At 33.6% G+C, this 13,459-nt stretch overlaps 3 protein-coding genes across 5 annotated transcripts; 2 read left to right on the top strand and 1 right to left on the bottom strand.

Annotated features, from left to right (window-relative positions):
* Positions 1 to 102: 102 nt before the first annotated feature.
* On the top strand, positions 103 to 2,682 carry LOC105188818 (leucine-rich repeats and immunoglobulin-like domains protein 1). Its single transcript, XM_011150467.3, has 4 exons — positions 103 to 579; positions 896 to 1,983; positions 2,123 to 2,316; positions 2,397 to 2,682. Exons 1-4 carry the CDS (start codon positions 480 to 482, stop codon positions 2,668 to 2,670), a joined length of 1,656 nt encoding a protein of 551 aa, XP_011148769.1. The 5' UTR covers positions 103 to 479; the 3' UTR covers positions 2,671 to 2,682.
* Positions 2,683 to 2,911: 229 nt separating this feature from the next.
* Bem46 (abhydrolase domain containing 13-like protein Bem46) lies at positions 2,912 to 9,136 on the bottom strand. Of its 3 annotated transcripts, none has more exons than XM_025299845.1 (6): positions 8,975 to 9,136; positions 4,842 to 5,122; positions 4,308 to 4,539; positions 3,895 to 4,088; positions 3,590 to 3,750; positions 2,912 to 3,421 (listed from the first exon to the last, which is right to left on the bottom strand). In XM_025299845.1, the coding sequence occupies exons 2-6, from the start codon at positions 5,005 to 5,007 to the stop codon at positions 3,149 to 3,151; spliced, it is 1,026 nt and encodes a 341-aa protein (XP_025155630.1). In that variant the 5' UTR covers positions 5,008 to 5,122; positions 8,975 to 9,136; the 3' UTR covers positions 2,912 to 3,148. The 3 variants fall into 3 exon arrangements, with proteins under 3 accessions (XP_025155630.1, XP_011148756.1, XP_011148757.1); XM_011150454.3 differs by lacking the exon at positions 8,975 to 9,136 and adding an exon at positions 5,228 to 5,411; XM_011150455.3 differs by lacking the exon at positions 8,975 to 9,136 and adding an exon at positions 5,244 to 5,394.
* Positions 7,176 to 13,198, top strand: LOC105188810 (aminopeptidase N). Its single transcript, XM_011150457.3, has 12 exons — positions 7,176 to 7,458; positions 7,652 to 8,157; positions 8,572 to 9,036; positions 9,300 to 9,483; positions 9,739 to 9,877; positions 10,245 to 10,326; positions 10,514 to 10,872; positions 10,958 to 11,232; positions 12,035 to 12,225; positions 12,340 to 12,651; positions 12,756 to 12,825; positions 12,983 to 13,198. The coding sequence occupies exons 1-12, from the start codon at positions 7,456 to 7,458 to the stop codon at positions 13,175 to 13,177; spliced, it is 2,781 nt and encodes a 926-aa protein (XP_011148759.1). The 5' UTR covers positions 7,176 to 7,455; the 3' UTR covers positions 13,178 to 13,198.
* Positions 13,199 to 13,459: the final 261 nt, after the last annotated feature.

Here is a 13,459-nt window from a genome sequence, read left to right as displayed (position 1 = left end):
CATTTATATTATTTTATTTTTTCTTTGCAATAAAGATCAAAGAGAAAATATACATCACAAGGAAATTATTAATTTTCAATCCATTCATATTTTCTTTTCTTATATTTTCTTCATCGTCTATCGATAATATTCTGATTATTAATGATGATAATAATTTTGTTATTAACACTAACATGAGATTGACATTTGTTTCTAATCATTAATTATTATCAATCATACTCATGCTTCGCGGAATGTAATCTAGCAGCAAGATAAAGCAAAGTTTGTAAAGTGAGCAATATAAAGATGTCCTATTATCTATCATAAATACTGCGTCCGCGATATGCTATCAGAACCGATATATACGTAGTTTGTTGTATGACTAACAATAAGTTCTGAGTCTTCCGTTCAGGTACATTTCGTCAGTAGTCCGAAAATACTACATTTGAAATGTGATACATCGTTCATAACGTAATATATATACATCTGTGTGTGTCATAATGTTTAATATCATTAATATTGTAATACTGTTGCTTCTGACATTATGCAGCAATCAATGTTTGTGCGACATATGTAAAGTGTGCGAATGCGTCAACACAGGTGAGATTATAATGAAAGATTATAAAGAGATTTATGTTACTCTCTAAAGGAGAAACATACAACCTCCTCAAGTTTATCTAAAACTCAAATAATCTTTTTTTTATAAAGGAAAATAAAGATTGATAAAGCAATAAGAGAGATTTTAATAGTTAATAAATTTGAAGTAGATGCTATATATGAACTAGTCTTGCACATTAAATGTCTCTATATCACAAAATTCCCATTAGACTGTTGCATTATAGCAATTTTCATATATTAGATTTTCTTAAATGGATCTAGTACATCTGTGCTACATCAGACATTATCTTATCGGCAGATTCGGGACTAATCGTTTATTGCCGTGGAAAGTTCACACAGAATGACGAAACCTTCTATTACGAATTTCTTACGACGGACGATCGTTCTCTGTATAAACTCGTCCAGACCGGAAACTTTGGTACAGTGTTACTAACTAGCCAAATTCTGAAAAAGATGAAATACCTGAAGCAACTGGACCTGTCCGGAAATCTGTTGGAGAATATACACATAGATGTCTTCGAGGATCTAAGCGACCTCGAAGACTTAAGTTACTCCAACAATCGCCTATCCAGTTTCAACATTTCTGTCCTGAACGCGAATTTCCCTCTCGTGAAACTTAATTTGAGTCACAATATGATTAACAGTCTGGAAAGAAGCTCGCAACACATGGTTACAAGTCTAAAGGTGCTTGACCTATCTTACAATAACCTGACCTATGTATACGATGACTTCTTGAAGGCTGTACCACGAGTCGAATATCTGGATTTCTCCTTCAATAGACTCAGCGAACTGGAAGCGAACGCTCTGATGCACCTGCAGTACCTAAAGATCCTCCGCATCAATGACAATCGTCTTCTATCTTTGAGCTTTCAGGATCTTCCTTTAAGGCTGGAAGAACTTCATGCAGGAGGCAACTTCATCGGCATCTTGTTACCTAAGAAAATATCTATTCGTGTTCTAAATATCGAGAACAATCGAATTTCTGACTTGAGGGAAGAATTCTCGTTGCTGGAGGAACTGATGCATTTAAATATAAGCGGGAATTTCTTATCTGAATTCCCGTCGGTGAAGCTGAAACATTTGGAGTCATTGGATCTTTCATTCAATAACTTGACGATTATTCCGAAATCTATTTCAACGAACTTTTTCCCTATGCTGAAAATATTCAACGTTAGTGGAAATCCATTGCAGGATCTGAAATTGCAATCTGAATTAAAATTAAATATTTTCGAGGCAAATTACATGGATATGATAGAAGGGATACATGAAGATACATTTGAGAAATTGAAGGGGAGAGCGAATGAATGCATAAATGTAACTATTTCCAACAACAACAAACTGAGTGTAATGGCGGAGAATGCTTTTCACGATATCAACATGTGCTTCGTAAGTATTTCATGTTAAATGCTTTAAAAATCTTTTGCTGATTCAATCGGAAACATTTTCACCTTAAGAGTATTTGAACGATGTACTTGTATGCATTTTCAATATACGCACGAATAATGCAATATATCTCGTCTTTCAGCTAGATATGAGCAACAATCGTTTTACTCAATTTTCACCTAAAATAGTATATGAAAGTACAATATTAAAGAACACAAGTTTCCTCATCAATCTGCAAGGAAACCCGTTTGTTTGCAACTGCTCATTGCAGTGGATGCTAGGCAACCTTATTCCTTACCTTTATAAAATGGAACCCAAACTCTTGGAGGAACTGAGGTAAAAACATATATATATATATACATACAAATATATATATATATATATGCGCGTTTTCTTAATTTACAAATAAATTTTAGATGCGCTGGACCAGCTCCTTTCACAAATATAAGAATAGTCCACTGGTACAAGTGGCAGAATATTAAGGTATTTTGCAACGAGCTACCTAAAAGATTATTGATGGCAAGTGTTGCAGAAGTGTCCAGTCAGCAGACGGCGACGTTTAGCTTGAGTAATGGAATGCTGATTGTCTTAAGCATTACAATGACGATGCTCATATTTTTTGTAATAATCGGTATTGTGATGACTCGAAAAATGATTGTAAAGAAAAGACGAATCAATAGGAGATTTTAGGAAAAATATCAAATGTTTTGAAGATGTTTCGCTAAAATTAAATAATATAAGATTATTACTATATAAGATTGTAATAAAATATCAGAACTTTCTAAATTAGTCTACCAAGTTTCTTTTGCCATTCATTTTCATATTACATTATCATATAAAATATTTGTAACATATCTTTACATATATTACAAATATTTTAATACCAAAAGATATTAAGATTTTCATTGGGAAAAAATAGAAAAGATATTTATTTTATCTTTCTTTATCCTTAATTCATCACACTAGATCTTACACGACTTATTGGACTTATTGGACAGCTAATTTGTTAATTTAATTAACAAAGCTCCAATATTTCAAAGAAAGATTCAGAGGAAATTAAATTATTTCCCTGATTATATCACTGAATGCTTTTATTTTTAATTCCTCTCTGTTAATCTTGAAATTATGTCTTTTATCAAATAAATCCTTCGCGAGTTTGAATTTATCGCTAAATATCGTCTATGTGCCAATGACTAGACGCCACCCTCAGGGGCGGATTTTCCCTGAGTTCGGTCAAAAAAGCACAGATGTGCTGATAATATCCAGGTTGGCACCACGTCTCGTTGTGCGTGCCGCCGGCGACGGGAAGTAGCCGCTTATGACCGCTCCGGCAAGTCTTATATAGATCTTGCATCATACGTGGTGGTACTAAGGTATCCGCCAGACCGGAAATGAAGAGGGTCGGTACAATAATGGAGCGCACTTTGAGGATAGACAAATACTGCAATAAAATAAGAAAATACGTTAAATTTTATACGTAGTATGCTTTAGAATTTATTATTTAAAATGTTAATAAACTTTTCTCTTGACATAGAGAAAACGCGTAAAATGAAAGAAAATATAATTTCATTTGGATATTATATAGATATAAAATATCGCTATTTCTCACCTTGTTTTTGTATACAAAGAGTGGCAGATGCTGTAGAAATTTGGATTTTAGGAAGAGTGCGGCCATGTCCGGTATGCTGGTGAAGGTGTTTTCTAGGATAAGGCACCAAATACGCCGTGAGTTCTCCTCCTTCATAGCTAAATCGATCGCTACTGCACCACCTGTTAAAATTGCAAAACAAAAAAACAAGATAGTGTTCTTTACCTTTGCATCTCTCAAATAAAGAAAATTTTATATCAATAAGAGCTTTTCTTTTGCTACATATTTCAAATTAAATTTATATGATGAAACTTTATCTTCATTACCCAACGATCTACCAAACACTATAATTTCATTAGTATTTATGTCTGTCCTGGTGGACAAATAGTTAATGCCAGCTTGAGCATCCATATAAAGACCTTCCTCCGATGGAGAACCTTGAGACAAGCCATATCCCCGATATTCTAACATGAGAATATTGCATTGTACATTATAGTACAGACCCAGTATATTCTGTAACCTAAAAAATAGGTAAATAAATAAAATACTTATTTTTATTACTTTATTCAATATTTGAATTTCTATTTCGATTTCTATGTCTATGTCTCTCTTGTTCTCTCTCTTCCTCTCTCTTATAACATCAAAAATTTTTACAAATTATAAAGAAAATGCATTTTATAAACTTTAATAAAATAAGTAATATTGAATACTATATAAAAATATAAAAGTAATATCGTACCGGTGACCCATATTGCCAGCATTGCCATGAAAAAATAAGATAGTGGGCACATTCTTCATTCTGTTCTCTGGCTGAGAAATAAAGAACATGTGCAACATTGTTCCATCCCCAGATTTGGTATATATACTTTGATAAGGTAAACTAAAGATGGAAGGAGCAGGGACATATACCCTAGAATGCGCTGGCATTTCTGGATGGTAGAGAAGCTGATCTTCTCTATGATATAAGATCCCTATAATGAAAATTGATTATTTAAGTAATATTTTAAGTTAAAAAAATTTAATCAAAATATCAACAAAATTATTTTGTTCCATGAGGAAATAATAATAAGCTATAAATATGAAACATACACAAAAATATCTCTTGAGTTATTAATACTAAAATTATATATTTCATTATCATTGTATTAAATGGATCAGTATTAAATGGACAATACAATGTAAACTTAGACCTCTAAGAAAATAGGAATTAATACAATTAATAGAATTAATACATACATAATAGGAATTAATACATAATAGAATTAATACAAACCAGTTGTAGCAAAACACAGTAGGAAGAAGGCTAAGACACCACCATATAGCCAGTAAAGGAAGAAGCAAAGCAGTAAATAAACGCCAGAAAATGCCCAGCATTTCAAGGCAATGCTGCCTAGTAAACGCATTGGTCTGCTGCGAGCTAGCCGTACTCCAAAGGACATTTTGTAGCTGTAGTCCAGAATACGATCCAAAACTCTGCGTTACCTGGATAGTAGAGTCTTTTGAGAAAGTCTGTCTCTCCCTGGTCCAGAGTTAGCCATGATGATCCATTGAATGCTGCAATAGTAATTATAATTGAAACTAAAACTTGACAATTTATTTTTTTATTTCTTAAAGCATCTTAAATCAATTGCATTTGATAGATACAATTGTATTACTCACTGTGATTCCTCTTTACCTTAGCTTTAATTTCAATAAATTAATCACTTAGTAGCAGCCATCATTTTTAATAGCAATATAAAACTTCAATTTGTACTGCAACTTTCCATTAATTATTATTTCTCATTTAACAATTAGATAATTCGTATTTTTCTTAAATTATCGTTTATTTTCGTTTATTAATCTTCTCTCGTCGATTTTATTATATATACTATGTCACATCTTTATTTGAGAATTAATTTATTTATATAATTTTGATTGTTTAATCCAGTCAAGAAAGTTGAGAGCCAGTTCTAACCTACAATGTGCAGACGACAATCGAATCGCGTGGACTTGGTTGCGATAGATCGATAAATTCTAATCATATGAAAATATGAAACAACGTCGTGAGAGACGATAGGTCATAGAATAACGATTACACATGAATTATTTAGCGTTCGTTGAACAGCACGTTAATCGCTGCCACAAGACAACACCGGTATTCATGTAACCGACCACCACGTTCCGCCACAGATATACACATGCGCGCGAGTGTGAATTTCGCGCTAACGAGACAGGTGGTCTGTTCTTTTCAGCTGCACTACTGAACTGGTGCAATAAGTTAAAGTGAGAAAAAATATAGTTGTCTCATTCTAACTTATTGCACTAGTTCCGCAGTACAGCTGAAAAAAACAGACCAAGGGTGTTCTTTTCAGCTGCACATGTTCTTTTCCGCGATAATTCTTTCGCTCGCTTTAAATGCTCCTTCTCTCTCTCTCTCTCTCTCTCTCTCTCTCTCTCTCTCTCTCTCTCTCTCTCTCTCTCTCTCTTGATTTTTTTCTACAAATACTTGGTTTTATTTCAGGTTCATTGGAAATTTCGTTTTTATCTTTTTCACTGATGTAAAAGCCATATACGAAAGAAACGAAGAACGAAACATATGTGAAAACATGTAATATAAATGACAAAAGTTAAAATTATTTTCATGTTATTTCCTTTTCATTATGTCACAGTGAAATTTTCTGCTTATTTAAAAAACATGTTGAAATTCCAACAGAAAATCGTACGTGAATACATTGATATTGGGAGGTCCTTGACGTTTGTTTCCAAGCTGAGACTATCCGAATTCTTTAGCGACATTTTACATTACCGTCGAGCATATGTACGAGTATACAACTTTGTCGAATATGGAAGCGATAAATAGATCGATTATGGGTGGCATCTCTAAGACGATCTTTGGCACTACTCCACTAATATCAGCTTTCCATTTAGTAATCGCACTTGTTGATTTAGCAGAGATGCACAACTCTTACAATACTATCCACATATAATGTAGGTGGCAAGTAACGGACCAAATGTAAGTCGTGATGAAGGTCTTTAAAAAGACAGAAAAGTTCTTCTGTTAGTATTTCGCTCAAATTAAGGAAATAGAAACAATGATATTTTGTGGTGCTTCCGGAATTCTCAATCCAAGCCATAGGAAGTTGGACTTTCTTTATTTTCAGGTAATATACATATACGCAATTGGAATGTCACGAGAGAAGCCCGAAACGAACTTTCTAGTGCCATTTCGACGTTCGCTCCACAATCTAACGATCAGCATTAGCGAATTTGATCGAAAGTCGATTAGAAATATAATTTCTCTTTTTCTTTATTGTCAAGATTAATTTTAAATTGGCGAATTTTTAATATAATTATATTGTTTGCGAACGCATACATCAAAAATAATATTCGCTGTGTTTTAAAATATATTTGCAATTTTATAAATAATTTCCACGCACTCGTGGGCGCGATTATATATAATATATTGCATATATATTATTTTCCTTTTTCTTTGCAAAATAAACATACAATGAAGCAACGTATATTCTTCTTATACAGTTTAAAATTTATAGTAACAATAAATTAATAATAACATTGATGAATTATAATATAACAAAATTTATATTTAATAACAATATGCCATGCAATAGCATGCAAAGACATAATTTCGGGACAGATACAGAAAATGACTGTTGATTTGCACTATCTATCGATTTAGTGTAACGAGAGTTACATTATCGATAATAGTAAAACGAGGTAAATCGACTTTAAATTTGAAATAGATTGTTTACATTCGCCGAAATATCAACGCTCGTCCTTGCCTATCTACATATACTTTATACTTCTGTGTCAGGTATTTATAAATTGTCAGGCTGTGTTCACCGTTTAATTCATGTTTGTAACTGAGAACGTTCTGACATCGAGCCAAAATGGTAAGAAAAACAGTCCTATATACATGTTGATATTGTAACGTCACTTGAAATATTTGAAAATTGTAACGTCAATTAATCGAATCTCTATTTAAATGCACTTATAGTTGTATACCATCATGCGTGCATATTATCCTTTCTTCTTCGTCGAGAAAGAAAAATGTCTTGTAGACAACGCTTTATAACTATCTTACAGCCAGGGACGAGAATTAGAGTGGCGTTTCTTAAGCTGCTACTCACTGCTGGTCTGATATTCGCCGTCCCAAGTAACATCAGGAAATATAAAGAAAACTGTTTGCTCGATGTACTCGACTATCGTTTATCATCAGAAGTAGTACCTCGACATTATAATCTTAATATCATGCTTAAAGAGAAAGAAAATGGCTTTGATGGCGAGAGTAATATAATCATCGAGATAATTCATGAAACCGCGAACATTACTTTCCATGCTTATGACTTGAATATATACTCGAACACAATTATGCTTTACAAACATGAATTAAATGATAAAAATACGACCCTATGGTCGTATATAGAATGGAATGAATATAGTTATTGCAGCAAATCGCAGGTCTTTATTCTTATATTCTACAAGAAATTATCTCCTGGGATTTACACGTTAACCATGAAGTACAAAGGCATTCTGCAGAGTGACCAGGGCTTAGTTATGATTACAAATCTACACTCGTTTTTTGGCAGCAAGTAAGTAACAGATGGTATACTTAAAAAAAAAAACAAATAAAAAGGAAAACAAGCGTTCTCCTTGTGATGTTTACTAAAAAAATTCGTGTAACGTTCATAATTTCTAATTTCTATCAAACTAATAACCCTCACGATTGTATGCGAGCACTATTCCCTACTTGCTCTTTATTACCATTATACGCATAATTTCATATCGCGTGTAATACGAAAGAAATGACTAAACGTTCGTTTTCTCAAGGTCTAAGACCAGTTTTGACAAAGTAAACAAGTTTCTCACGTATAAACATAATGTTGCCAATGTCGATTGAATTTCACATATCGCGGAGCAAAATAAGATTAGTGAATACTAGTGTTCTAAATAAAAGTGCGAATAACAGTTCTGCTGTTTCTAAAACGTCATTGAAATGCATTTAGATCGGTGTACATAACAATATTCGAACAAACCGGTGCTCGACGCGTGTTTCCATGCTGGGACGAGCCAATGTTCAAGGCAACTTTCAACATCTCCGTTGAGCATTTATCCCATATTTGGGCTTTCTCACATATGAGTAAGAAGGAATCGTTCTCAACACCAAAGAAATCGACGACGAAACTGACGGTTTTTAAAACTACACCCTTGATGTCCACCTATCTTGTAACAATAGCGTTTATGGAATCAGTTCAATATCAACTGGAAGATTACTCAAAAGAAAATATAGAAGTGTATGCCAACTTTACAATGGCAAATTATCTTACGGAAGTCCAAAACTTTGTTAACTTGACTAACTACTTTTTAACCGATTATACGAATAACTTATGGAAAAATGAGAGAACTTACATTCTAGGATATCCAATGTTACCGAGTGCTGCTGTGGGAGCTTGGGGATTTGCAGTTTTCAGGTAACATACGTCATCAGAATAGCACGGAAATTAAAGAGCAGGGGACAAAATCCTCACTCATTTAAGAACTTGGCATGTTTGTCGCTGATCGCCTCGGTCACTGGAAAGCAAATTCGTTTACACACAGAAATTAGCTTTAACATAGCGAATTTCTAACATATTGAATGTCGGTTATTACGAATCACTTCAATTAACATACGATTAACTGAAACGCTTGAGAGAACGGTCGAATTGATTGTCCTATTCAAAAATACTATTTTCAGAGACAAAGATCTAATATATAAACCGCAGTTGGACTTTTCTGGCCGCAAACTCGAAATATGGAAAACGATAGCGAGTCAACTAACACAACAGGCAATCGAGAGTTTCGTCACTCCAATTAAATGGTCTCACGAGTGGTTCAGTCATGCTTTTGCGACATATTTCAAATATAAAATCATTAGAAAGGTCCTTATTCTTTTTCTTTATATCGTTATTCGAACTAGAAACACCCGACTTTGTTTAGTCAATCGTTTCATAGATTTTCCGGAGTAAAGCGCAAAATGGAAATAAAAACTGTTCCATATCTCGCACCGATATTATATTATAATTTCAATATTTTGACATTTTATGGTAAAATATGACCCTTTCGTTTTTAGCGACGACTAAGTATGTATCGCTAAGTTTTCAGATTATTACATTTTTTACAACTTTCAATTTTAGGACTATAATAAGGATATCATGATGCAACTTTTTGTAGTGCAGGTTTTACAACCTGCTATGCATAACGATATTGCTCTCAATGTACCATCTGTCATGGACGATTATGATCCGTTTTATTTTTCCTTGATTTATAAAAAAGGTAAAACAGCGTAAATATCATGATATAATCGTAGGTACATTCGTTGATTAATATCAAAGTGACAGTAAAGTTATATCGATGAAATATAATTGAACGATTGTCTGAAAATTGCCGAGTGCAAACAAAATAAGACACATGATATTCTAACGGCTGACCAATTCATTCGCATTTTCACATGTTCATTAATAAAATAATTAGCATTTAGTCACATATTAGTTCGATGGGATTAATGCATTTGAATATTTTAGAATTAACATTCATCAGTTATATATCGAAAATGGTTATGACATAATTATTTATATGCATGTGTTATACTTTATTTCAATTATGTTTTATCTTTTACATTTCTTGTTGCATTAAATCGTAGCATCCGTTTTGATAAGAATGATGGAACATATCGCTACAGAGGAGGTATTTCAGCAAGCCGTTGCCACGTACTTAAAGGAACTGTAAGTAATAATTATCGTTGTGCAATATAATGCAACAGTTGTGCCTAATTGGATTTGTAAAATTTAGCAAATTTATTTGGTAAAATGGATAACACCGAAGTGATAACTCGTTTCCAAATTCCATCTCTTATAGCGTTCCATCTAATTCGAGCGATCGACGTTATAAAAAATGTTTTATTTATTTCAGTGCATATAACTTCACCTCACTGAGCAAGTTCTTGAAAATTCTGGAATACGAAATGATCCCCTTACAATACAAATTTTATTGTAACATAATCGAAATAATACATATTTGGCTGTCAAAAAGACACTATCCAACATTGTCTGTTCGACAAATTGACAGTTATACGAAGACAGTTGTCGTATCTAATGACACGCAAAACAATGAAAATGAAACTGATTGGTTGATACCAATAACATATGTGATACAGCCACATCTTCTTTTCTCACAGAATTTGCCTATACTTTGGTTAAATCAAAGCAATATTATATATATTTTCGGGGGTGACTTTCAAAACTGGGTTATTTTAAACATTCAACATTTCGGTATGAACTGACCATTTGTTTGGTTTCATCATAAGAAAGTGTCATTAGATGATAATCGGAGATTGGTGCTTTGTTTCTATGACAGGCTACTATCGCGTGAATTACGAGGAGAAGATCTGGATAGAAATCGCGAAGTACCTAGATGAGGCTGATTACACGAAGATACATGTCTTGAATCGTGCTCAGATCATTGACGATGCGTATCATTTTGTAATGGATAATTCATTATATTACGTGACCTTCTACAAGTTAATCTCTTACTTATGGAGAGAAACGAATTTTATACCATGGCACTCTATGATGAATGTCCTGCAATATATGTCGCCTTTCTTCAACTACCCAGAGAGTGATTATTTCAAGGTACACAGTGACAAAGACCAGAATAGCTCGATACTAGGATGAAATATCGAACATACGATATTTCGTCCTAGTATCGAGCTATGCACAAACGATACTTAAAATTAAAATTTCCAAAGCAGAGAGAGAGAGAGAGGGAGAGAGGGGGGGGGGTAAATATGTATATTAGGTCAACCCCTTCAAGAGAATGACCTTGATATATGTTGTTAAGGACATGTTCCTGAGTGTTATGCAAAAAGTTGCAGCCGTCGCTCATTGTTTATTAAAAAGTTCTTAACAATTGGTAAATAAACATTGGTAAATATTTATCTATGGGGACCATCTCCCGATTTCAAAAATTTTAGTTGTATATTATGTAGATCATCACTCTGAGTAATGCTGCAAGGTTTTAGTCGGCGGTCACTGTTCATTAAAAAGTTATTAACAAAAAAAGTTTGGTATATACATAAGTTGCAAGTGCATTTAGCACGGCGCGCTACGCGCGCCACATCCCCACTCCCCGATATTTGCCCGAAAGTGATTGAAAACAAACAATGGGAAGGAGATGAAGAGAGATAGGTGAGATAGGGATGAGGCGAGGGTGGGGTGGGGCGTAGCGCGCCGTGCTAAACGCATTTGCAACTTACGTATATACCAAACTTTTTTTGTTAATAACTTTTTAGTAAACAATGAGCGACGGCTACAACTTTTTGCATAACACTCAGGAACATGTTCTTAACAACATATATCAAGGTCATGAACTTTTGAGGGGGTTGACCTAATATGCATATTTACCAAAATTAATATTATTCAACAATTTTTCCAGAGTTTAATATTGGATCGCATGGATAGTGTCTTGAATACGATTGGGTACAATGAAAATCCTAAGGACGATGAAATGTTGAAAGCGACACGATTATTACTCTTGAATTGGGCGTGTAAACACAATCATATTAAATGCAGACAGAATGCCGTTTTTAGTCTGTTAGCACACGTCAACAAATCTAACAACGATAAGTAATTATCTAAAAAATCAGGATCTTTAATTATTTCAACATTTCGCGATATCATCTGATTGTAGCAGGATCTCAAATTAGATATTTGTTGAAAATCTTTTTTTGTTTCACGTAGTTTCACTTTACCGGGATGGAAAAGCTGGTTGTATTGCGCGGGTCTGATGAATACGACGAGAGACCAGTTCAATAAAATTTTGCATAATATCGTGTTAAAAAATGAGGATATGTTACAATATATAGTTTGTGCCGAAAATGATTTCGTGCTTCTGGACATACTGCCATCCGTCACATTCAAACTAGAAGGTACATGGACACGATTAAAAAATACGCAATTAATGGAATTATACCATGGCCTTGTGAGGAAGCATGCGAGAAAGCCTACAGTGCTGAATTTTATTTTAAAACATTTCGATGAAATAGTGGGCAGGTAAGAAGCTACATTTTCTCTTCTATATTGTTACAAGATTAATATAGGTCACATACGAGCTTGTCATCTGTACTTATGACAAATTTTTTTCTTCAATGTTTTAGACGCATAACCAAGATAGATGCGATGACTCACGTTGTTATGAGCGTGTACTCCGAATGCCAGCTTGACCAGGTAACGCTTTACGCACTCGCGCTTCACTCGTTTTTATTTATGCATACTTTTTCAATAATTTTTAATAACGTACGCTTCGTGCGTAACACTTTGCGCTAATTAAGAAATCGCGCTGTGCCGAATTAATGTTACTTATTAGTATTATAATTTGTTTTAGATATTGAAATACCTATTTGAAGAATCTGGATGGCCCAGGCAAGATGTGCTCGAAGTTGAACTTTTGATAAAATATCGACGGAAACAGATACATAAAGATAAGTATGTATTCGTGCCCATTTTTCACGACGGAAAAGTTGCAGATAAATGTTCATATTTCTATAAATTGGACAGATCAGAAATATTCGAATTTTAACTGGTATAAATAAATCTTAATGTTGATTCTGTAATTTAGGTCATACTTTATTCCTCCTAGAATAGATCCGTTCCATTATCGTCAATATTATTAATGTCATTATTAGTTACCATGCGTTTGTTATTTCAAATATTGTCAACGCAAATATGCATACAACAATTAATTAACGCAATGTTAACAATGTTAACTCTCGTTCGATTTCTAATCGATCGATCTCGCGCAAAATGATGACCACAGTTATTCTAAGTTTCTGTTAGACGAAATTTTTAATATAATATAATA

Source organism: Harpegnathos saltator, unplaced genomic scaffold (assembly GCF_003227715.2).
Source record: "Harpegnathos saltator strain DR-91 unplaced genomic scaffold, Hsal_v8.6 scaffold295, whole genome shotgun sequence".
In the NCBI taxonomy this organism is placed as follows: Eukaryota; Metazoa; Arthropoda; class Insecta; order Hymenoptera; family Formicidae; genus Harpegnathos; species Harpegnathos saltator.
This window is presented reverse-complemented; position numbering and strand designations above follow the sequence as displayed.